The sequence below is a fragment of the Coenobita brevimanus genome, chromosome 34, assembly GCF_032717465.1.
Source record: "Coenobita brevimanus isolate Jiangsu-jjx chromosome 34, ASM3271746v2, whole genome shotgun sequence".
NCBI lineage: Eukaryota > Metazoa > Arthropoda > Malacostraca > Decapoda > Coenobitidae > Coenobita > Coenobita brevimanus.
The window spans coordinates 5,414,905-5,438,541 of NC_136987.1; the positions used below are offsets into that span (position 1 = coordinate 5,414,905).

Below are 23,637 nucleotides of genomic sequence, written 5' to 3' on the forward strand. Positions count from 1 at the left end.
TATGGGAGAAAGTGATGAAAGGTAACTGATATAAGTGAAATGCCTTTGTATATGCCTTGCGGCTTTCATTTAAATGTCATGTCAACTTAAAGGTAAAGATGAAGCACACGCCATAAGGCGCCTACACACGGTGCTCACCTTCTGGTTAGGTTCACAAATACAAGGCAACTGCATCATCCAGTACTTACCTCCCTCAGGTAAACAGTGACGTGAGAAATAACAGCTACTTGTATATGAAGTTAAATAGGTGATTATCCCAAGACCATAAACAACTCACAAATGGTGGGATTTAGTTGAACGTAGTTTTAAATTCCAATTAAATCTCTATTCCCTATAAACTACAGCTTATTTGCGATAAACATTTAAGCTTCGCGGGCCGGGCGCTTCCAATCAGATGCGTCATTGATACTCTGTCACCAATGTCCTAATCTTTGTATTATAGCGATATTAATAGGAATAAATAATACTGACAGGAGCTTCATTTATCAGTGGGATTATCTTTTCCGTTAAATAATATCTATTCTTTCTTGTTAAATAATACAAATGAATAACAGTTTGGTCCAGACTGTGTAATATGGATTTTCTTAAAACGAATTTAGGACTGACGTCAGAGCCACACAGAAGATACGGACACTTGACAGCCACGGGGGTGTTAGCGTAGACTGACCAGAGTCCGCTAATATCTCTAATTTTGGTAAGATATCGGTGTTGTGCCGGGGTATTTTGCTTATTCTCTCTTTGTCAATCATTATACCATCAAAATAAGTGAATATGACGTACGTGTTTGAGCTACATGGGCCGCGTGGGTCCCTAATGATATGGTGAGGTAGGTGGGGCAGACATCCGGTAGTAGATGTGTCGAGATTAAAGATAACATTGTAATTATTAATTTTTTTCTAAGTTCATCAAGAAAGCCAATGATATGTCAAACTTATTTATTTTTGATTTAGTGGAAAAGTGACCCGGGATGCTGGTGTTGTTTAAAGTTTCGTATACCCCATACCTTCAGTCTCAAGAGCCTTCTGTTGGTGTAATTTTTCCAGAGCCTCGAGACTTGTGTAACAGAACTCACTAACGATGCGATAGAGCTTTTCTAGGCAGTGTAATTTCAGTCCAGCAAGGTTTCATAGTTCAGATTTGTAATAATGGTAGAAGACAAAGACAGAAGCCTGTAGTAGGGGCATCCTTAGGATCATCAAAATGTGTATCCAATGGACTGCAGGCTAAAGCAATCCTTCTTTCACAGTTCATCATCCTGTTTGGGGATAGGGATGAGATTGAGGGATGTTTGCATAACTGTGCCACTCCACTTGCCAGTCATATTGGTGCCAATACCTGAAGGTGTCCCTCTCCAGTAGCCAGTATTATTTTACAAGTTGCCAATATGTTTCAGGGATATTACCACCATAAACACATAGTCTGATATTTAACTCTAAGGTAAGCATTCTGCTGAAGCAGGTTAGATTAGGTTAGGTTAGGTTCAGAAAAATATATTGCACAACCTGGGGGGGGTATTGGCAAATTGTAAAAATTTTCCTGCAGATTCTTTGTAAGGAAGTTAATTAGTATGAAATTTAAACATTTAAAACTTTGATTTCAAAAATTGAACTTGTAGGTACAGTACTAACAATTTTATTTTCTATGACTAGGTCATGGTTAGGATCAGAGATTGCCCACATTAGGAAACATGTGCCTTCCTTGGATGGATTAGGTCCCATTCAGTTTAGTTTGTTTAATATTCATAAGTCTTCCCCTAAACAGCACCAGTGTTAGGACTAGAGAATATGGTTTTCTCAGATTGGTTGGGTTTAAAGAGCTTGGGTATAACTTTAGAAGTAACCAACGTTACCAATTTTCATTATATTACGTCCCTGAACTATTCTAACTAAGACTTACCTTTTAAGCCTAGTTTGAGTTGGGGGAGCAAATTTTGTAGGGGTAGTCATATAGTGGCTTAGGTTAGGCTGTCGCTCAGTAACGGATGAATGTTGCGCCATATTGGCTAGTGCAGGCGTGTGCATTTGGTCTGTGTCAGGCCCTAGAATAGGCCTAGGTTAGGTTAGGTTAGTTTGGGTTAGTTTAATGCAAAATAGTGTGTTTTTAATTAATCTTGATCTTGATTTTGGGGGATAAACCCACTTTTGGAAGTCTTACTCAGAATTCCAAAAGGGGGATTTTCCCCCCAAAATGAGGGTCAAAACTAATTAAAGCACAGTATTTTGCATTGGAAACCATAAAAATAATAATAAAAGAAAATGATGGTTACTTCTAAAAATTTACCAGAGCTTGAAACATCAGTCAAGTTTTACCACAGCAACATTCACCTTCTCAGTTTCCCTCTAGGCTACTCCGTAACGATGATGATTGAGTTGTTGTGCCATTCACTGTGAGAGGCTTAGGCTTTGCTCCAGTTTAATGAAATTCTATTGGAGCATGTTGCACTTTGTGACTAGGGGACCATATTCCTGGTGACCAAGGAGGCTCCCTAACACCTCTTCCTTACCAGTTTGTTGCTGCATATAATTTTTCAATATTCACCTTTATTTATGCAGTCTGTAGTGGCAGTAACATAGCATAAATAACCAGACTAGAATTGTAAGTTGTAGTATGCAACGTAAATTGCTGAGAAGTGCTAAAAAACCTCCGAAGCTTATGAAATTACCAGTGTGGATGCCTTTCTTTTGTCAGCCATTGTCCATTTTCTTCTGTTTAATTTATAAAGGCCCTAACACGCATGTGTCAGCCTTGATCACTTAATGGCAGCTATCAATCCTGCTTGATCTCTAGCAACCTCTCTGTGCAGTCCCTTATCCTTGAAGTCACACTGTACTAGCTTGTCCCATGTTTTCTTTGGAATGCCTTGTGCAGCTCTACCCTCGACATGTACACATCTCACCCTCCACACTAAATTGCCATCCTCCATCCTCTCCACATGCCCAAACTGTCTCATACATTGAAGTCCCATCCTTCCTCTCAACTCATCATTCAGAAACTTAACACCTGCCCTCCCCCCATGTCTTTGAAGGACACACTACACATCCATCTAATGATCTTCATCTTTGTATGATTAAGCCTTTGAATATTCTCCTCCTTCACCATCCAAGTCTCAGTGCTGCACATTACACTCTAAACACATGTTGCATATGGTGACCCCATAGCATGGAGGAAGAGCCTCTGTGTCAGAAGTAACAACTCCCTGAACTTCCAGCCGCTCCTGATGCTTGCCACCAAACAGTAGTGTATGCTCTAACATACCAGTACTAGGCCACAGCAGCTTTATATTTTGAAATACAGTACATGTTTACATAGTAAACTTGATTTGCCCTGACCCTCAGAGTAGTGAACATTGTCATTGTTGGAAATATGATTGCTGCTTGATGAATTATTCATTTGTGAAAAAAAAAAAAAAAAATCAAAATCAAATGAACCACAGAAAAAGTTACAAGGGAAAAATCAAGCTTGTATGTCCAAAATCAGTTGAGGCTGAAATGCAAACTTATCATATGACAATTGTGATGCTAGGCACAGATTCTTGTCAGGAGAAGATGTGATCTCCCTCTCTCTTTCTCAACAATATATCCATTACAGTCACTCCTAGGTGATGTATCTTTATCCAGGTGCCCTAATCCCAGAGGGAGTGATCACAAACTTATGTCACCCTGTCCTCCGCCATCAGGCCTTCCTGTCTTTAACTAGATCTCCTTCTCTCGCATACCTCTCCACAGCGTCCTTTCATCATATACGGTAGTTGGTCTCCCCTTCCCCTTCCGTCTCTCCACCTCGCGTACATTCATTTTCCTAGTAAGCATTTATTTAAACCTAATGATTTCCTGATTGTCACCTGTTATATTGACAGGTGGTGGTGTTGGTTGTGGTGTCATTGACTCACTATGACTGAAGTGTACCAGTTTGGCTTTGTGCCCATCACCTGCCATGCTTGGAATCGGGATCGCACGCGTGGGTATTGCCCCAGTTTCATCCATACTAGTCAGGCTTTGTGATACACAGTTAGAAATGCCCATGATTGCCTTTGAAGTGTATGGAATTTGTGTTAAGTAGCACAGTGTAGTACTAATATTAAGACCCATTTTAATACCATATTGCATGTTTTGGTTTAATTCTAGAGGCGTAGGCTGAGATTTTTTTTATTGCTGTCTATTCAGATTTTGTGATATGCAGTTCAAAATGCCCATGATTGCCAGTGATGTGAATATAAAGTCCACTTTGTGACTTCAAAGTTAGCCATTTCATTCAGGTGACATCATTATATTATATTTGTTATCTTCAGAGGCTTAATTCAGCACATTGGTAGGTAGACCTTTAAAAGTTAGAGGATTTAGATAAGAAGATACCAGTACCCATGATGAATCCCTACAATATAGATGTACAGTAATTCCTCAGCTGTTTGATTAAGCCTTATTTCCAGAGGAGATGATCAAAATTACTACCAAGCTGTCAGTCTTCATTTCCAGTGTAGGATTTGTTGTGAAACTTGGTTGTGGTTTATGAATGAGAAATAAGAGAGTATAAAAAAAGTAGAACTGTCAACAGAGTTGACCAGCACTATGGTTCTTGTATTTTGTTCCCCTGCAGAGGTAGCACTGAGTCTGAACAATAATGAGGTAAACATCTATGGGTGGAGTGGGTCGGAGTGGAAACTGCAGGAGACTCTACAAGGGCATGACCTTCGCGTCACTGGGATTGATTGGGCTCCCAACACCAATCGGATTGTTACCTGTGGTGCTGTAGGTCATCGCTTGTTTGTTTCTCTTCAGTTGTAAATAATGAGAGTAATTTTAATTTAAAACATTTGCAACCACTCTGAATCATTTTTGTTACATGATTCTTTAATCCCCCTTAGCCACATGACAATTGTATTTTATTTTTGGTGTAACCAAACTATTTTATGCAGGTTACAAGAGTCTTCTAATGTTGAGGGGGTTAATGAAAGTTACATTTTACCCCTCAAATTAAGAAAGTTCAGAATTAAATAAAATAGTTTAAGATAGTGTGAATGAATTCCATATTGCAGGTGTCATAAGGGGCTTTGTAGCACTTTTTCTTTGGGGATTTGTTTTGCATAGTTTACCTTAACATTCTCCTTTATGTTCATCATCATCATCATCCAGACCTCCTTTCCCATCTTAGGGCAGGTTGAGTTACTTATGGTTTTTGTATGCCGATGTACAGTAGTTTGCATCAGTAACACGCAAAATGTTAACCCTCTCAGGAAACCTGACCCATATAGCCGTACCCCCCCCCCCTCCCAGTTTCGGCCCAGTCCGATATTTCCCCTGCACTGAAAGTACGGTTTATACTTTTCGTTACAGAACGGGCCTTAATACAGATACCCGTTATTCTTTTGTTGGATTAGAGAGCCAAAAGATGTAGCTTTCCTTTGTTCTCAGGCTGTAAATTTGTAAACTTACAAATTTATGTAGAACTAAGCATGTGAATTCTACATTGGATTCATTCACAAAGAAATCTGAACTTTTTGAGGAAATAAAATATATTTGTATTAAATATAATCCCTCTTCTTTTTACTTATTTTACATTATGTTATCAGATTTCTCATGGTACAGTGTATACAGCACTTGAAAATTTGCTATGTAGTACTATTTTCTGCTCCCAGTCAAAGTGAGATTTATGGTAGTATATTAGCCATAAACAGTAAAAGATTGTCACTTGCAACTTGCACGAGCGAGACACACGTTTACATTAGGCACACCATTGCCAGATGTACGAGCCCGTAATGTGTACGAAAGCAGATCATATGTCTTTTCTTGTGTTTTTTCATCCAGTGGTTCATATGCGTCTAATTGTGTATGAAAACTGTGAGGGGGGTAAGTAGATCATGCTTATCAAACACGTATGAAAACCGTGAGAGGGTTAATGAGATGTAATTTGCAGAATAAATTGCTGAGGAAGAGGTTTTGCACAGAATATGACCGTAAAATGAATATTAAGGGGCTAAACCAGTCACAACTTTTCCAGTTTTATCTGTGTTTTGGAATAGAAAAGTGTTGTGTGTTCTTTTGTATGTGGTGGAAAATGTGAGTATCATCTTTTATTTGTAGTACAGCGTAGTCCAACTTAATTACACTGCTAAAAACAGTGGTTAGTACTATTGGTTATGGCTAAATTTGGTCTAACAGTATTGTGTTCTGTAAATTCTGTAATTATTGTATCCTGATATACACTGTACTGTATATGATAGGACCGTAATGCGTATGTGTGGACCTGTGATGATGGGAAGTGGAGCCCCACCTTGGTGCTTCTCCGCATCAACCGCGCTGCAACTTGCGTCAAATGGTCACCCAATGGTTAGTCTTTTTTTTTTTTTTTTTTTTTTTGATACTGTCTCACATTAGTTTAGAGTCAGGAACAAAAGTTGGTCTACCATTCCACCATCTATTTTACACTTAGAGACTGTCCATCTCCTTCATCGTCGATGTGCCATATCGAGCATCATGTGTGGGGAGAGAAACATACAAGCCTGTCACAGCTTTGGCATATTAATTAGCAGAGGGAAATGAAAAGTAGAAAATGTGAAATACAGTATTGAGCAAACATTGTTGCTGACAGTACGTGCAGGCCATGCACAGGCACTCCACTGTACACATTCATGGTTATTGTAGTGGCCCTGTGTATTATACTTTGCAGTATGGTATAATGAAGTACATGTATATTTCTTGATATGCCTTCTAGAGAAGACATTTCTGAACAGGTTTAAAAATGTGTGCATGGCAGTTAACTAATAATAAACAAAAAGGGTTTCTTTATGTTATGATGTAGCTAGTTCTTGCAAGTACTTAGAGCTCTGAGAGAATAATTATACTTATTATATGAGCTGACTTGTTATGTAATGTATTTTAAATTCTGAAGAGAAGATGTAGGTGTTGGCACTTGTGATCAAATATTGTTGCTTGTTGTGTTTTTGTTACTTTTTTCTCAGGCACAGTGGTCATGAACTGATAATATAAAAGACTACAGGTAAGTCCTTGATGTATGTCTGCGATGTGGTCCAAAATATTGCTTCTTTTTTTCCATACAACTGGTACATGTTGAGGGAAACTGGCTAATGAGCTTTATAGGTAGGCAAACAGTGGAATGTTAATGGAAGTTTTTCGTATAAGTCACTATAGATTTAGTGCTGTAGCAAAAAATAAATACAAAAATAAATAAAAATAAAATACATAAATAAAGAAAGAAATGAAAAAATAAAAATAAGAAAGATGAGAATTTTAAAATTCATACAGCATTGTGCCTTCTCATTTTCATGCCATTGTGTGTTTTCAGAGAATAAGTTTGCAGTGGGGTCTGGTGCAAGGCTGATCTCTGTGTGCTACTTTGAGCAAGAGAACAACTGGTGGGTGTCAAAGCACATCAAGAAGCCCATCCGCTCAACTATCACCACACTTGACTGGCATCCCAATAACATTCTGTTGGCTGCTGGCGCTGCTGACTTCAAGGTAGTATAGCATTATCATATTCATTATCATTATTGTTATGGTCATTGTCGCCATTGTCATCATCAAATAAAATTTTCTCGTGCTGTTACATGGTATATATAATTCACAGTCAGGCATATCCAACCTTTTGTGCTTGATGTAGTTGTGGATGAATTTCACTGTATATGCAGAGAGATGGTAGAAAATTCTGACCAAAACCAGTAGTTGCTTAAGTATTCCATCATATATTTGACAGTATTTAAGAGAAAGGTTGCAAAGTCATGATTTCATATATAGTTTCCCTATGTTAATGTGTTTGTTCGTTCGTTTGTTTTGGAAGGCTCCAACATGCTTGCATTTGTCGGCCTTGGTCATCCAGTGGCAGCTGTCCATGCTGCTCGATCTCTGGCAGCTTCACTATTCATTCCTGTATCCCTGAGGTCACACTCAGTGCCCTCGTCTCTGGTCTTTTTCGATCTACCTTTCGCAACCCTACCCCTAACAGTAACACATCTCACTCTCTGTGTGTGTTTTTATTATTTTTAATGAATTCAAGGGGGAATAATGAAGCATATGAGATAAAACTTACACATTGCCACTCTGTTAACAGCTTGCTCTTCTCCGCTGCTTACTCTTCTCCCTGCCATGTAATGTTTTGTTGTTTGTGCTAGCAAAGAATACTAGTAGTTAATCTAAATGCATGGGTATGGATCTTTGTCATCAACCTAACTTTATTTCCCACCAAAGAAGAAGGTGAGACAGGATCCAGAAAAAAGGAAAGGGAAAGTATGAAAGTTGGAGAACTGTCAGCAGTATGTCCTGAAATGGGTCACACAGTCATTAACACATTGTTCAAGCCCTCAGAGTCATAGCTGTGTATAGGTCAGATCATTTGCACCTTTTTTAGATGTGCTTCATATTACCTGCCAGATAGTCAATATGTCGACCATGAAGTAAAACAATAGATGCCTCTTTTGTCATGTACTGTAAACTGGGGTGAATTCGGACTCGGGGCGAATTCGGATAATATTGCAATAAAAAGGTGTTTAAATTAATAAATAATTAATGAATAAACTTATTAGAAATCTGTTTGCTCCCAACTGTTTGTAATTCTTTACTGTACTTTCGTGTATAAAGATATTTAATATATCACATGACACATACCAAATATATACTAAAAAGCAAACATATGTAAAAAGAATAAGATCTGTAACATTGGCAAACTTTCTTTGGTAGAAATGTTAATGAATAGATGCAGGAAAATCTTCAGTGCCCAGATGTACTTTCATGCGTAGTGTGAAAGTGCAAAGTAAGTAATTGGCGTTATCTTCTTGGTTAATCTCTTAACTGGGCATTTAATGAAATTTTTAAAATTTTAATGCAAATTGGAGTCAATTCGGACATGGGGTGAATTCGGACAGGGGGAGTATGAACAAAAAAGTAACACTTTTTACAACGTACAATTGCTTATAATTTGCAAGATGTGGATATTGTGTGTAACTGGGTTCATATGTATCATTTACAGATATTCTCTTGAGCTTTTATGGTACTATGTGTTTAAACAAGGTCACCCAATGACCCAAACATTTAAGAAAACAACTGGTGGAGATCAAGGTCCTTATCGTAGTGAAAAAGGCAAGCAAAAAATTGGTAAAGCCAAATTATCATGTTAAATATCACCTTTAACTAATTTTCCATTAGTCTTCCAAAAACGAAATTATTAATCAAGAAGTGATTGTTAAGTATATACAGTACTAAGGTTTGTAGCTAGATTTATATTAGGTACATGTGTTCTAATATGTTTTATTTAAACCAAGGAAAAAAATAGAATTGCTGTTGTGCTCATATCTCATTAGTATACTCATTAGCTTATTTTGTCAGGGAGTGGCATTATTTCTGTACTGGAAGAACATTTTTTTAAAAGCCCTAGAACGTCCGAAATGGCCCCACATACGGCCGAGACTAAACTGGGAACCCAGGGTAGTCATATGCATTCATTTTCTATTTATGTACAAATTTATACAGTATGTCTGAATTCACCAAAGTTTGAGTACAAATTCGGACACCCATTACTATATTTGCTATAATTATATATGAAACATTTTGAATTTTTACTGCTATGATTTGATACCCTAGTGGACCAGCTCCATATACAGTACTTAAGATCTTGGACTGAATTAAAAACTAGATTACATGGCACAAAAAAATGAAAAAATCGTCCGAATTCACCCCAGTTTACAGTACTGTACTCCTCTGTACATTTTTAATTCAGCCAGCTAAATCCAATTTCACTTCCTTAGCCTTATGAACTTTCATACTTTGATTTGTCATACACTTATTTGCCATAGCCTATCCATCCACATTTGTTGTGGTTTGCCACACCTCCCACCTGTAAACTCATTCACATAAAGCCTTTTTTACTGCTCAGTTTATATCCATAATTTTCATACAGTCATGCCATTTGAGTTCACTCTCTTATACAGGTACTGTATTTCAGCAGAAAATATTGCTCCACATCTCTTAATGTTCACAAATTGCATTATAGTACTAATTACCTGTTGGGGATGAGTATTGTTTTTCACTCGGTTTGTTGTTTGTCTGTCTGTCTGACTGTCCGTGCCCGTTGACAACTTTATGCGAAAACTACGAGTGTGATTTTGACCAAAATTACAGGGATGATGAGCTGTGACCTGATCACCTGATTAAATTTTGGTCAAAATTGGGCCAAGGCCCAGGCTGTAGGCCCCTCCCCCCATAAAAAAAAGATAGCCCTAACTCCTTTCAAATTTGTCGTATTGACATGAAACCAAAACCTAAAGGTGCATCTTTCAGATCTGTATCCTATAATAGGCCTCATTACATCCAGGGGGTTACTCCCCAGTCAGCAGTAGGAGGATCAGGTGGGTCAAGCCTAAAATTTCAAATGAGCATAGAGTCGTCAGTTTTCACCTGATTTACTCCAAATTTGATATGTGACATCTTTGACTAGATATCCTGTTGTGTTTATATGTCAGCACTAAAATGACTGCCAGGGACAGGTTTGCTGTGCCATGGCACCTGTTCTTGTTTTTATTGTATCCAGTCATTGCCGTTCACACACATTTCATAATAATCCCATTCTCACTGCTCGTACTCTTAGCTTTTTGTTCTCATCCCATATCGTAGTTGTATACCTATATATCAGTGGCATATGGGGGAGGCGGTGGCTGAATCGGTAGAGAGGTGGTGTGCAGTCCTAATGGACCCAGGATCGAATCCCAGCGGGGGCAGGGAACAGTTTAAGGATTTGAATTTCCTAAAAAAGCAGACTTTCCTGATGTACCAGATGACCCGCCGACATGTCGTAAAAGTATCCCCGCTAATACCAGTACACCAGTCCTGTATGAGACAGCCCTAGCATGTATTCAGTATGGATGGTGGGTGTTAGTGCTGAAGTGGTGACATGTGGAGGTGTAGGAGGGCTACTGGGCCTTGGTATAGGTGACTGCCCCCAAGAAATAGGCCCTGAGCCTTTGCCCAGAGTCAGACACATTAAAAAAAAAAAAAAATAAAAAAAATAAAACCCCTTCATGCTGTCCTCTTCTCTCAAAAATACTGTAGAGTATGCAGTATTCATATGAAATAAAAACTACTGAATACATTCAGCTCTTCATGGTTCCACAGTTCCCACCAAGTTCCATCAATTCATAAAATTATTTGAATTTTGTTGGGAATTATAAAGTATATAAGGTAAAAACATGCTTTCAGAACTTGTTTATAGAGTACTATATCAGATGAATGTCCTCCCTTCCTTTGAATGATAACCCTGGCTCTGTCTTTTGCTCTCAGAAAATGCCAGTAATCCTAGCACAGTAAGGTCCCAGGTTACGTCAGAGTTCCGTTCCTGCGACGTGACATAAGTCGATTTTGTATATAACTCAAGTTTCTGACTGTTCATTGTGCATTTATACCTTACATCAGTGCATAGGTTACATCATCACTTATGTGCACATTTCAACCATACATCATATACTGTACATATAATACTTCTATCATAACAGGTACAGTATGTATATGAAACACAAACTTTTGAACTTATGATTTTTAATGAATAAAAAATGTGTTGTACTCCTGATCCTCCACGTCACTCCTCAAAAGCCTCTCATGCATCACAGTCATGGTGGTACGGGCACGTGTTGTCGTTGTTGTGGCAACGGCAATGGTAGCAGAGTTAGGCTGCCGTTTCCTCACTCTTCCATCGTCTTCATGCATGTGCACACTGCAAACACGCATTTTATTCCCTAACACTAATGTACCCAAGTATTATTGTTATGAGTAACAGTAATCATACAATAATCTCAGTTGATTGCATAGGAGTTGCGCCATTAACATGAGACAAGAAACAATTCTTGTCTTTGATGATAGTGGCTACAGTTGTCTGACTAATCCCTAGTGCACATATGATTGCTGATGCCTTATCTCTCTTCTTATTATGCTTAATAATGTCCACTTATTCATGTAACGTGTTAATAATGTCCACTTATTCGTGTAACGTGATGGCCTTTTTTCGCGGAATCATTAGTGTCACTAGGAAGCTTCCTTTAGACATCACTGAATCAGGATTGCAAAATACAAACACAGTAATCACGGTAACAGCAAATCAAATGGTGGTAACGGTGAGACTGAGACCAATTGATGGCAGTTAGGTGCGAGGTGGGAAAACACCAGAGACATCTTGTGGCACACAGCAACACTTTAAAACCCGCCCTTTACGTTTATTTTTTTTTTAATTTTATTTTTTTTTTTGTAAAGATCCCTGTAACAGACTGTTGTAACCTTGAGATAGACGTTAAGTCAAGAGCGATGTAACCTGGGACCTTACTGTATATGAATTAGGATATCAAGGAATTAAATCTGTACTGCTGAATTATTAAATTATTTGGCAGAGTAAGAGAAATTGCAGGGTTGTCTTCTCGAATGGAAACCGAGAACTATACTGTACAGTATATGGATTACAGCTTTTGCTTTCTTTCCTCTTTTGCATTACCGGGTATTTGTGTTGTACCCCTTTTGCACATCGGACCCAGAATCTTACATACATAAGTGTTGGAAATCCTGTATACAATAATCTGAAAATTACCGTAAGTGTTAATATCAAGTTTTTTCATGTTTCAGGTTCGGATCTTCTCAGCATGGATCAAGGATATTGAGCCCAAACCAACTGCAACCCCATGGGGGGCTAAGATGCCCCTTGGACAACTTATGACAGAGTTCTCCAACTCCACTGGTGGTGGTGAGAAGCCAGATTTATTTACATATTTCTCTTGACAGCCTAGCCTCATACCTCCTAACCCTCCGAAAGGGTAATGTAGGATTTTTTTTTTTTTTTTTTTTTTTTTTTTTCATGAGTTGTGTTATCTTGATAGTGATTTGTTTGTGGCCACCTCCTCTGCGATTAAGACATCTGACTCTAGATAGGTAGATAAACAAGTAAGTAGATTTAACCATCTTATATATACTTCGTTTGTGCATAAGTATAAATTTACATGACACACTCTTATTTCACTCCAGCAGCGATATTTAACCACTTACATAAACATCAGGCTGCCATTACATTTGCTTTCAGCCACATGAAACATATGTACTAATACCTTTTATAATCTGTGGATGTTCACCTTATTCATTTTTTTCATATCCTTGGTACCAAAAGGGTATTTTACAGTCCTAACATTCTTTCTCTGCTGTTTGCCATACAGCAGATACTTGCTGAAAATATTCCCTACCACCTACTACTGCCGAAGTCACCATCTTCATCACTCACAAATAATTTTGATAGCTTTATTACCTTTGGTGGGCATAACTGGAACTTTGGATATGGAATCTGTAGATCATACTAAGGATTTTTCCCTGTAGTTGCCTATGTTAAGGCCATACATTACTTTTTTTTTTTTTTTTTAAATATATATATATATATATATATATATATATATATATATATATATATATATGTCAGTGACATCCTATTTCCATTTTTTTTTATTTTGAATTATGTACGACAGTGACGTCCTATTTCCATACTTCCTATTGGAATGAAGTGATGACAGGATCCTTTGTTATTTTTTAAAGATTATCATATACACTCATTTCGTTTAGTTTTTTAATGCTCCAACATGCATGCGTGCATCTGCCTTGATCACCTAATGGCGGCTCGCCGTGTAGCTCGATCTCTGGCAGCTTCCTTATTTAGTCTTTTATCCCTGACGTCACACTCAGTGACCTTGTACCAGGTCTTTTTTGGTCTACCTCTTGCTACCCTACACCCATCATTAACACTTTTCACTTTCTGCACCCAGTTTTCATCCCCCCATCCTCTCCATGTGCACAAACCATCTCAGTCTATCTCTTCTTATCACACAGTACACTCCAGACCCATCCTACCTCTCAACTCTTCCATTGTAAACCTAGCCACCCCAGGCCTTGCATTCAGGGATGCACTGCACATCCACATAATCACTGCTATTTCTGTACGTTTGAGCCTGCGAATATCCTCTTCTTTTACTGGCCAGGTCTTGCTACCACACAGCATTACACTCCTAACACATGCCGCATACAAAGATCCCGTAGCACAGAGGGAGAGCCCTCTCAATGTCAGGAGAGGCAACAGCTCCCTGAACTTCTTTCAGCTACTTCTCACTGTAGCCACAGAGCTAGCTCCAGCCCCACCTCCAGCACATAAGATGTCTCTCAAATAACAAATCTCTTCCACACACTCAAGAGACTCACCAGGAATCACAATCCTCTCACGCCTGGCAATCTCCACATGCTCTCCATCCTTCCATCCATCATCCAGTCCTATGTCACCCCATGAGAAGCATAGGAACCCAGGGCTAGGCAAGTTGGTCCTGACATTTAAGATGAGAGTGACCAGCCTCACTCATCCCTGAATGGTATTACATGAGCAATAAACCCCAGCCACCCGTTGGACATAAACCTAAACAGGCTCAATCCGATTGGAGCACCTTACTTACCCACTAACTACCTAGTACCACAATTGGTTATATGGTTACCACCCAGCATGGTAAATGGTTTCCTGGTGTACGGGAAACCATTTGGCTTGTCACTCAGTGTAGAGTTACCCATAAGCAGAAGAAAGAGGAAAGAATGAAAGAAAGAAAGAGAGAAGAGCAAGGATGGAAGAGAGGAAAGGGCACACACCCAAAGCAGCACTACATTGAGTGGGTGGATGGTGAGACACACATGAAATCAGCATTATCTCGGAGTCTGCCTCTAATACCGCTACATCTCTCATGCACCCACTTGTAACAGACACTGCACAAATTGGAATTACTTCCCACGCTCATGTGGCAGATCGCACATCGCCACTCCCCCTCTTCTTTGACAGTACTGCCTCCTGTCCTAGATACCATCACTTTTTTTTATGTGTATTTACTCTTAAGCCCTTGTGCCCTGTTCCATCTCTCCACTTCTTAAATCTGCTCTGCCTGGGCTTTTTTAAAATATTGGTTTATAAAAATATTTCTAAATAGGGGTTCCAGTATTGTACATAAAGCTGTGCGTATCCTATATTTTACGGAATATGAAGTGGTTTAATTTAATTGCTGAGCGCCGTTTTACTAACCTGTATCATTTTAATGGACGAGTCCTGTGTTATGTATATGAAGATTTGCTTTATGACCACACCTACCTTCGCCATGATGTGGTCATGTGACGATTGCGCCATGATTAACGAATGCTCTTAACGCACGATACTTTTTTGGTGCAAGTTTTACGTAATGCATATTTTAGTTTGCACTAGGTTAGGTAGGTTATAATCATTGAGGGTTCTGGGGGGCAAAGCCCCCAGTTAAGTTTCAGTGCTTCCAGTTAGGCGCTCACTGCTATTTATGGTTTTAAATTGTATGCATTTGAGATTGTTTTGGTGTGGTGACGTCATGTCCAGTCGACGGGATTGGAAGTAAACATGCTATCGGGGGCGCTTAGGTGGCATTCTGTAATATCGTCAAGTTGGTATATTTCGATTGTTCTCCAATATTTTTTGATAAAAAATTAAATGTTTCACCATCCACTCACTCAGTGTAGTGCTGCTCTCAGGTGTCTGCCCTGTCCTCTCCTCCATCCTTCTTTCCTTCCATCTTCTCTCTTTCTTTCCTTCATTCTTTCCTTGTCCTTTCTTCCTATGGGTGACTTTACACTCCCTCTTCTGTCTTTCATTCCTTCATTCTTTCCTCTTTCTTCTGCCTATGGGTGACTTCACACTGAGTGACAAGCCAAATAGTTTCCTGTACACCAGGAAACTATTTACTATGCTGGGTGGTAACCATATAACCAAATTTTGGCGCCTGGTGGTTTAGTGGGTAATTACTGTGCTCCAATCGGATTGAGCCGGTGAAGGTTTATATCCAAGGGGTGGTTGGGGTTTATTGCTCACGTTATGCCACTCAGGGATGAGTGAGGTTGGTCACTGTCATCTTAAATGTCAGGACCAACTGCCTAGCCCCGGGCTCCTACGCTCCTCATGGGGCAACGTAGGATTGGATGATGGATGGATGGATTAACCACCTGAGATTTATCTACTGTAGTACTAAAATAAGTTTCCTTGAGAATGTAGGTCTATAAGAAAACAGCATGAATCCATGTGCCACTTTCCTTCATATGTGTCCTTTTTTTTTTTTCATACTATTCTTAGTCCTCTTACCTAAATTTGACTCTGTATCTTAGTGTGGGTCATACAGAAGTCTGTACTGGACTTACTCAATCATTAAATGCTGTTTATGCTTATAATACCTAGAAGTTGAAGTGTTGAATGTTGCACAACATTCTTTGGTCAGAGAAAGTACTGTACCTGTGTACTGTCATTATTGTTGATTAACCCTAGCCTGTCTGGCTGAGCAGATCCATCAGTCACAGCAACCTCCCCTGCAGTGCCATCCTGTGCAGTGAACTGATGTTCTGCCATGAACTTATGTTCCATGGTGGTTGAATACCTCACTGTGGCAAGGTGAAGAGAGAAGTGTGGAGGTTTGGTCCTAGGTGAATGTCATGTTTGTTTTGACTCAGTGTCATAACAGTAGGCTCAGCATCACTCTGTGATCAGGTTATATAGTTACCATGCAGTGTTTTAAATGGTTTCCTGGGTTACAGGAAACCATTAGACTTTTCACTTAGTGTAGAACCACCAGAAGTAGAGAGAAAAGTATTAAAAAAGTGACAAGAAGAAAAGAGGGTAAGTACCAGTAGGAAGAAAGGAAGCAGACACAGAAATAGAATGGTGAAGGAAGAAGTAGGCAGCACTACACCAAGTGAGAGGATGATGGCCACCATCACCTATGTGCTGTTTATTCTTTTAACCTGTTAAATAAGCCTTATGAATTTTGGTAGTGATAGTTAGCTTAGTATGTTGAATCTTAAATCAGGTGATGCATTGTACTGATTTATCCTTGCTGCTTCCATATACTGTAGACTAATTTCATTCAGCAAAAAAGAACACCATAGTAGTGAAGAGGTTAACAAATGCACTATCTAACCCTCTGATGATTCATAGAGCTTGTCATTAGCCAAATTAAATTGTCTGGGTTAAAAGCAACTAAATACAGGGAGTCATCATCATAATTTAAGAATATTTTAAGAAGTATCATGACTTTTTTGATAAAATGGGTCTAACTTTGGGGATATTGGCAACCAGGTTTATAAGGAGGAGTATAACTTTGATAGGCAATTTTTCTGTAAGTAGGGTTGCCCATCATTCACGCACTCGATGTAGAATTAAACTGCCTACAGGTGATTCAACACCGAGTGACAAGGCAAGTGGTTTACTGTAACCCGTTAAACTATTTACTACACTGGGTGGTTACCATTTAACCAAATGATTCCAGGTGATATAGTGAGTTATAGCACTCAGTGTAATGAAGCCTGCAAGGGTATACATACTTCAAGGGATGGTAACTGAGATGGGGTAATAAATGAGTGGATGGGTATATTTGTATGTGCGTACTTTGACTTTATAAAAGAATAAAAAAGAGAGAGAGAAAAAAAAGCATCTTAGACTTACTAAACCAAATGACATTTATCTGTGGGCTGAGAAAGTTTTCTCATTCAGCATGGGGACATCTTTTTTACTGTATTATTGCTGCTGCCTTTGAACTTATATTCAGCTTAAGGTAGGCATTCCAGACTGGAGAGATTAGAGAATGCCTTAATGAACCCCTTAGAATACAAAAGGCCTTTCCTAAGTTGGAAAAAATTCATCTAGTAGCAGTATGGATAAATTATAAAGGATGTCATGTGGATTCAGGTGGTTAATACAGTATATCCATTGCATTGTCAGGAGGTTGGGTGCACAGTGTGAGTTTCTCTGGAGATGGAAACCGTGTGTGCTGGGTGGGGCACGACTCCAGCCTCACAGTTGCTGATGCTGGCAGGGAGATGGCCAAGTCGCAACTCAAGACTGAATACCTTCCCTTCACTGCTGTCACCTGGGTCTCTCATAACAGCCTGGTGGCTGTGGTATGTATTTTAATTTTCAATATGCATTATTATACCAGTAGTGTTGAGTCAAGATTCCAGGGGCTTAAGTGGTGAGTAAAGGAATGTGTGACACTTTTCATTGTTCATGCTGTTGATTAGTTTTCCCTCTGTCATGTTTATTCTTTTTTGGCTTTCTGGATCCTACCTCATTCCATCCATAGATGTGATAAAGAGGTTGGGATGATGATTGTGATTTTAGCACATCTGCTTCATCACCTTTATATGTACAGACTAGTCTTTGTTATGAGTCCCCTCAGGTGAATAACATCAGTTTGGAAAGAGCAAGGATGAAATTGACATCATCCTCTCGAGAATGTATTATTTGTTGTATTGGTGCCATCTCCAGATAGTTTATTAAATTTGAGAGAGACTGATAAAACTGGAGGAATTAATTGAACCATCATTGACCTCTTGACCTCTTTTCTTCTAAGGGGTACTCATAAGATGATTAACCCGCCCCGTCCCAACGACATATGGGTACATTGCAACGATTTGCATTTGCCAGTCCCGGCGACGTACCAGTACGTCATTCAATTGCAATGTGCATAATTTCGACAATTTTCAAATTTCGCGCTTGATTTGCGGTACGTACCCTCGCCTGACCTTCCCCTACCTGCCACCAGGCGGGGACACTCGGCGACCCTGCGCGACCCGCGCTAGCCCGCCACTCGTCCACTCACCTGGTAGCCACGGTCCTGCTCAGACATGGCTAAGAGAGGTCTCTCAGAGAGCGAGATTCAAGTCGCCCTGGACACCTTTACCGGCGACAGTGATTCCCCACTGGATGACGAGGAGATGGACAAAGATTATGTGCAGCCAGAGGAGGAAGAAACCACCAGCAGTGACGAGGAAGTTCCGTCACCCAGGAAGCGGCAGTACGTGACTTAACGTGCTGCTAGAGAGGGGCAGGAGGCAAAGAAGGCACGTGCTATATCATATCCCTATCCCCAGCGTGCTTTGGAAGGAGAATTCGAGGTCGAGGACGAGGACGAGGACGGAGCCGTGGGACGTGCTGCCACGTGGTATGGACGGGAGGTCATAACACATCGTGGCCCAGAGCGCACACCACGTCGTATGACCAGGTATGGGCCTAGCATTCTGTTTGGGGAGCTAGGAAGTCAAGTGGAGGGAGTGGGGAGTGAAATGGAAAGTCCTGGGATTAGGGAAAGTGAGAGTGACGTGAGTGAGTCATTGCTCTCCCTACGTAGTGTGAGGCGGCAGAGTGGAGCACGTGGGCCAGTGCGGGTGCGTTCATTATCACGTGGGGTTGTGAGGGAGGGGGAAGGTGGGGAGGAACCACTCCAAAGCACGTCTCATGCTCCCCAATATCCCCTAACACGTGGTCGAGCAAGGTTGCGTGAGAGAGCACGTGGTGTGGTAATGGAGGGGGAAGGTGGGGAGGAACCACTCCCCAGCACGTCTTCTGCTCCCCAATATTCAACTATTTCATCCCCACAGCCCCCTAATGTTCCTCAAGGCCGTAAGGGTAAGGGAAAGGGAAAGGGTAAAGGCAGAGGGAAGAGGAGTGACAGTGGGGAAGCCCTCCGTACTCCTTCTCCCCCACCTCCCCAACCAGGATCTCCTCCCCACCCAGACGAAGGCGGTGATGGGGACAAGGGATTTGTGTCGTGGGATTGGGAGGATGGGAGTGATTTTTCTCCCCTCATTCACCCCTTCACTGAGCAAGGGCGATCTGGCTGCATTGCACCAGGTATTCACAGTAATTCCACCAGGTTGGATTTTTTCCACCTGTTTTTCAGTGAGGCATTCGTAGATCAGATCGTTTATCAAACAAACCTGTTTGCAAGCGCCCAGCGCCTAGAAAGTGAAAGATTGGGAACAAGGAGTAGGCATTCTATGATCTATGATTACCCTGTCTCCCTTCCAGAAATGTTCTTATTTTTTGCCCTTGTCCTTTTGATGGGTATTATAAGAAAGAATAGAATTCCTGCTTACTGGACTAGGGACCCTGTTATGTTTACCCCCATATTTGGTCAAGTGATGAGCCGTAATCGGTTTCAACAAATTCTAAGTCACCTCCATTTTTATGATGCTCATGACCCTGCAAATGCAAACCACACTGACAAAATGAGGCGAATTCGGTTGGTCTTTGATCACCTCAGGCAAACCTTTCAATCCTCATTCTATCCCTATAGAGATCTCGTCATAGACGAGAGTCTCGTGTTGTGGAGAGGCAATATTTCATTCAGACAGTATATACCCAGCAAAAGGCACCGTTTTGGTTCAAGATCTTTGTTATGTGTGACTGTAGGACTGGATACGTGCAAGACATAGTCTTGTACACCGGTGCACAGACAGACATAATAGAAGATCGAAGTACAGTAATCCCGCATATTTCGCGGTAGTTACGTTCTTGTAACCCTCGCGAAATGCCAAATACGCGAATACTCTATTAACAATTGAATCTTGCACTTGTGTCCAACATGCTATCCATCACACAGTCCATGTCCATACTGGTTGCGAGAGAATTCGCCGTCAGACAATTCCCTTTCAAAACATGGACGATTCCCCGCCATTCTATAAATATACTTATTATTAATTAATCAATTCTTTTATAAATATACTTATTATTAATTAATCGATACTTTAATAACTATATTTCAGGGGGATCCAGCAAAGTCTATGTTCAATAGCGTAGGCTTTGGATATTATTTATTAGTTGCACCTTTAGTCAATAATTAACTTGTTTCTTCCTCGCTGTAGTCGCCTTTGAATTATGTTCTAGCGTCGTCCATAGCTATCTTCATTAATGAAGGCGAATTGTCTTGTTTTTGTTGTGACGGCGACTTGCCTTGACAGCGAATTGTCCCGGAACCTCCATACTCATCCCAAAATACCTTCTCACAAGATTGAAAGTACATACTCCATTATAAAGGAAAAACGTAAACACCGTACTGTAATACACAATTGTCTACACATTTATTCACAAAACAGTACAAAATAAAAAGATGCAGTAACTGGTGATAGCAAACACTCGCATGGTCGAATGTCCCCCAACTCACACAGTCGCACCTCCCCCGACCACTGCCAGCTATTTACTGTTTGCTGCCAGCCACCAACACCACTCGAAGACTCACAATCTGACAAAATGATTTTTCAATCATTACACCACCAGTTAAGTTGAAATTATTAAACTTGTTACCTGACTTTTTTGCTCAGTATCACGTACTGTACGTATATATATATATTTTTTTTCCCAAGGTGTGCACCACATAAAACTTTAATTCACGTCTATAAGTACAGGAATATTTTTAGTTAATGTCTGTTTGTTATCATTTTACATACCTTTAGTTACAGAAGAGTTTCACTCAGAGACATCAGACGAGGCAGGGGAGTTAGGACAGGGATCATCAGCTGACTCGTCCTCCATGCATGAATCATCCATGCGTGGTGAGGCAGGAGAGGATGAGTTGCCAGATGTAGATGGCAGGGCAGATGCAGGACTGCGTTGGTTTTTCTTTGAGAAAAACATAGTTATTGGAAGTTGCTCTCTTTCATGTTTCATCTCCTTCATTATTTCATGGTAGGGAGCAAACACAGCTTCCATCCCATTCTTCACTTTTAATGCCCTGTCCAGTGATGGGTCATATGACATTAGCAGGGAGATAGTATGCCTCATACTGCGAGTGATTTCCCCAAGCTTTTCTAGTGTCAACGCCTGTGGTAACTCATTTATACCAGATTCCTCTTCCTCTTCATCTTTCACTTCTTCATTGAGCAGTTCTTCCAATTCTTGAGTCGTCAGTTCTTCTCCTGCATTCCCCAGCAGTTCTTCCCGAATTTCATTTTCTTGCAGGTCAGAAAACCCTTCACCTCCGACAGTCCTCGAAAGATTTTTAATTCTTATAAGTTCAGCATCAACAGTTGGGAATCCTGCAAAGTCATTCACGACTGAAGGCCACAATTTCTTCCAACAGGAGTTGATGCAGCTAGCAGAGAGTTCCTCATGGCACTGTTGAATTAACATGATGCAGTTGGCTATGTTGAATTTCTTCCACCACATTTTGATGTTATCTCCTTCTTCTATGCCTTGTCTAATCATAGCAAAGCTTCGTGCCACGTATTTTGCCTTGAAAACAGCAATGATGCCCTGATCAAGTGGCTGAATGAGTGATGTGGTGTTCTTTGGTAGAAAAACTACCTCGATGTTAGGGTGTGCAAATTTAATTGATTCAGGGTGACCTGGGCAGTTATCTATTACCAGCAGCACTTTAAAGTCTATCCCCTTTGCCTTCAAGTATCTTTCAACCTCGGGAACAAAACAGTTATGGAACCAGTCACTGAACAATACTGCCGTCATCCACGCTTTCTTGTTGCTACGATAAAACACTGGCAGCTGATTCAAGTCTTTCCCTTTAAGTGCACGTGGTTTTTTAGCCCTGTATAGCAGCATAGGCTTGATCATATGACCAGCTGCGTTCCCACAGAATAGCAGCGATACTCTGTCCTTCTGAGCTTTAAATCCAGGTGCCTGTCTCTCCTCTCGAGATATAAAAGTTCTGCTGGGCATTTTTTTCCACCACAGCCCAGTCTCATCGGCATTGAAAACTTGTTCCGGCAGATACCCTTTGTCCTTCACTATTTTTTCAAATTCTGCTGAATACGTTTCTGCTGCCACGTGATCAGCAGAGGCTGATTCGCCAGTAATCCTGAGATTGTGGAGTAAGAATCTCTTCTTAAAGTTCTCAAACCAGCCTTTGCTAGCCATAAATGTGTGCTTCCCATCTCTCTCTCCATCACTGAAATGATTGTACAAATCCTTGGCCTTTTCTCTGACCGAATTTGTGTCAACAGGAATATGTCGGCGGTTCAAATCTTCAATCCATATGTTCAGAGCCTTTTCCATTTTAATCAGAGCATTATCACGAACATGTTGTGACACCTTTGCTGACGTTGATGCACAGCTAGCAACTGCATGTCTTATTTCTTTTTCACTTTTCTTAATGTAACGCACTGTCGATTCGTTCACTCCATACTCACGACCGCATGCGGCGTAGCTCATGCCACTTCTTAGCTTGTCCAGTAACACAATTTTCTCTGCTAAGGTCATAACTTTTCTTGATCGTTTTGTCACTTTGGAGTTCCTACTGATTGTATTATTAGCCTTCAGTGAGGCTGGCTTACGTCCTGGGGCCATGTGGAAATAACGTGGGAGACCAAGTGGCTTGTATTACAGCGTGGTTACTAGTGCACCAAGCAGGTGAGGCAGACAGGCGTGGACTGAGGGATGCAGGGCAGAGGGACCGCGGGAAAGGGATGGAGGGTGGCGTGAGTTTACCGCACTACAATTGGAAACGGCGGGAATTTCAAATTTTTTGTTCTCCGTATATTCAAGGATATTTTTGAACTTATTAATGCTAAGAAAATCCGCGAGAGGGCAAAACCGTAAAAAAAAAAATCCGCGAAACATACGGGATTACTGTATAGGACTTTCGGGAGCAGTGGTAAAGACGATGATACAAGACTACCTTCATCGCGGTCACGTTCTCTACCTCGACAACTGGTACACTAGCCCTCTTCTCGCTCGTTATCTTCACACACATGAAACGGGAGTCTGTGGAACCGTAAAGGTGAACTGGCGTCACATGGTCAAGGTAGGGCGGAAACTTGCAAGGAGTGAGGTTGTCTTCTTCAAAGCCAA

At 40.5% G+C, this 23,637-nt stretch overlaps 1 protein-coding gene across 1 annotated transcript in view; it reads left to right on the top strand.

Moving 5' to 3' along the window:
* The first annotated feature begins 641 nt into the window (after nucleotides 1-641).
* Nucleotides 642-23,637, top strand: part of Arpc1 (Actin-related protein 2/3 complex, subunit 1A) — a 28,621-nt gene continuing 5,625 nt past the window's right edge. The window contains exons 1-7 of the mRNA XM_080269528.1: nucleotides 642-694; nucleotides 3,857-3,957; nucleotides 4,594-4,745; nucleotides 6,218-6,323; nucleotides 7,300-7,472; nucleotides 12,606-12,723; nucleotides 17,776-17,954. Coding sequence (XP_080125654.1) covers nucleotides 3,891-3,957; nucleotides 4,594-4,745; nucleotides 6,218-6,323; nucleotides 7,300-7,472; nucleotides 12,606-12,723; nucleotides 17,776-17,954 — 795 coding nt within the window. The 5' untranslated portion in view covers nucleotides 642-694; nucleotides 3,857-3,890. The remainder of the gene's footprint in view (nucleotides 695-3,856; nucleotides 3,958-4,593; nucleotides 4,746-6,217; nucleotides 6,324-7,299; nucleotides 7,473-12,605; nucleotides 12,724-17,775; nucleotides 17,955-23,637) is intronic.